Source organism: Oncorhynchus mykiss, chromosome 24, assembly GCF_057628025.1.
Source record: "Oncorhynchus mykiss isolate SJ-2025 chromosome 24, ASM5762802v1, whole genome shotgun sequence".
NCBI lineage: Eukaryota > Metazoa > Chordata > Actinopteri > Salmoniformes > Salmonidae > Oncorhynchus > Oncorhynchus mykiss.
The window spans coordinates 43,392,501-43,395,000 of record NC_143045.1 but is presented as its reverse complement, the minus strand read 5'-3'; the positions used below and the strand labels follow the sequence as shown (position 1 = coordinate 43,395,000).

The 2,500-nt window shown below is 47.2% G+C and overlaps 1 protein-coding gene across 50 annotated transcripts in view; it reads left to right on the top strand.

Annotated features, from left to right (window-relative positions):
* The window catches only part of aplp2 (amyloid beta precursor like protein 2), a 142,852-nt gene that overhangs the window by 68,471 nt on the left and 71,881 nt on the right, over nucleotides 1–2,500 (top strand). For all 50 annotated transcript variants that reach the window (XM_090219046.1, XM_090219036.1, XM_090219035.1 and 47 more), the window contains exon 6: nucleotides 1,639–1,838. In XM_090219046.1, coding sequence (XP_090075172.1) covers nucleotides 1,639–1,838 — 200 coding nt within the window. The remainder of the gene's footprint in view (nucleotides 1–1,638; nucleotides 1,839–2,500) is intronic.

Genomic DNA, 2,500 nt, shown 5'->3' with positions numbered 1-2,500 from the left:
TAGGAGCAACAACGACTCAGCAGTGAAGTGGTAGACCACACAATCACAGAACGGGACCGGCGAGTGCTGAAGCGCGTAAAAATGGTCTGTCCTCGGTTGCAACACTGCCTACTGAGTTCCTAACTGCCTCTGGAAGCAACGTCAGCACAAGAGCTGTTCGTCAGGAGCTTCATGAAATGAGTTTCCATGGCCGAGCAGCCGCACACAAGCCTAAGATCACCATGAGCAATGCCAGGCGTCGGCCTTAGTGGTGTAAAACTCACTGCCATTGGACCTTGGAGCAGTGGAAACACGTTGTCTGGAGTGATGAATCACGCTTCACCATCTGGCAGTCCGTGGGACAAATCTGGGTTTGGCGGATGCTAGGAGAACACTACCTGCCCCAATGCACAGTGCCAACTGTAAAGTTTGGTGGAGGACGAATAATGTTCTGGGGCTGTTTTTCATGGTTCGGCTCCTTAGATCCAGTGAAGGGAAACCTTAACACTACAGTATACAATGACATTCTAGATGAATCTGTGCTTCCAGATTTGTGGCAACAGTTTGGGAAAGGCCCTTTCCTGTTTCAGCATGACAATACCCCCGTGCACAAATCGAGGTCCATACAGAAATGGTTTGTCGGGATCGATGTGGAAGAACTTGACTGGCCTGCACTGAGCCCTGACCTCAACCCCATCGAATACATTTGGGATGAATTGGAACGCCGACAGCGAGCCAGACCTAATCGCCCAACATCAGTGCCCGATGTCACTAATGCTCTTGTGGCTGAATGGAAGCAAGTCCCCACAGCAATGTTCCAACATCTAGTGGAAAGTCTTCCCAGAAGAGTGGAGGCTGTTATAGCAGCAATGTTCCTACATCTAGTGGAAAGCCTTCCCAGAAGAGTGGAGGCTGTTATAGCAGCAATGTTCCAACATCTAGTGGAAAGCCTTCCCAGAAGAGTGGAGGCTGTTATAGCAGCAATGTTACAACATCTAGTGGAAAGCCTTCCCAGAAGAGTGGAGGCTGTTATAGCAGCAATGTTCCTACATCTAGTGGAAAGCCTTCCCAGAAGAGTGGAGGCTGTTATAGCAGCAAAGGGGGAACCAACTCCATATTAATGCAAATGATTTTGGAATGCGATGTTCGACGAGCATTTGGTCATGTAGTGTTGACGAGCACCACATATGTAGTGTTCATAACCCAGACCAGCTGGAGCATGACTTTGACCTGACACATCGATTTCATTTATTCTACTATTAATTAAATCTCTCTCTTCTCTCTCTCCCCTCTCTCTCTCTTTCTCTCTCTCTCCCGTCTCTCTCTCTCCCCTCTCTCTCTCCCGTCTCTCTCTCTCCCGTCTCTCTCTCTCCCGTCTCTCTCTCTCCCGTCTCTCTCTCGCCCCTCTCTCTCTCTCTCCCGTCTCTCTCTCTCTCCTGTCTCTCTCTCTCCCGTCTCTCTCTCGCCCCTCTCTCTCTCTCTCTCCCGTCTCTCTCTCTCTCCCGTCTCTCTCTCTCCCGTCTCTCTCTCGCCCCTCTCTCTCTCTCCTGTCTCTCTCTCTCCCGTCTCTCTCTCTCCCGTCTCTCTCTCGCCCCTCTCTCTCTCTCTCCCGTCTCTCTCTCTCTCCTGTCTCTCTCTCTCCCCGTCTCTCTCTCTCAGCGAGGCCCCAGCTGATGAGCAGCCCACCACTCAGAAAGAGGAGGAGCCATTGGATGAGGAAGATGAAGATGAGGAAGAGTACCACTATGTGTATGAAGATGAGGAGGCCGACAGAGAGGAAGAGGAGGAGGAGGAGAAGAAAGAGAGGGATAGTGTTCCAGAGAGCCAGGATGAAGACAAGACCCTGACAGAGGTCAAAGGTTGGTACTGTCTTTTATTCTTTCTTTTCCACCTTTTAGAGTTAGAGTTGCCGTCGGCAACAGACCTGCTGGCAGAACCGGCCTGCGAGTTATTTTTTGTTTTATTTTTTTAGCGAAATATATAATATATTATAATATAATGAACTACTGTTCAAAAGTTTGGGGGTCAATTATGTCACTTAGAAAAGTCCTTGTTTTTGAAAGAAAAGCACTTTTTTTGTCCTTCGAACTACAGTGTAGACATTGTTAATGTTGTAAATGACTATTGTAGCTGGAGACGGCAGATTATTATTTTGTATGGAATATCTACAATAGGCCCATTATCAGCAACCATCACTCCTGTGTTCCAATGGCACGTTCTGTTAGCTAATACACGTTTATCATTTTAAAAGGCTAATTGATCATGAGAAAACCCTTTGGCAATTATGTTAGCACAGCTGAAAACTGTTGTCCTGATTTTAAAGAAGCAATAAAACTGGCCTTCTTTAGACTAGTTGAGTATCTGGAGCATCAGCATTTGTGGGTTTAATTACAGGCTCAAAATGGCCGGAAACAAAGGACTTTCTTCTGAAACTTGTCAGTCTATTCTTGTTCTGAGAAATGAAGGCTATTCCATGCCAGAAATTTCCAAGGAACTGAAGATCTCGTACAACGCTGTGTAC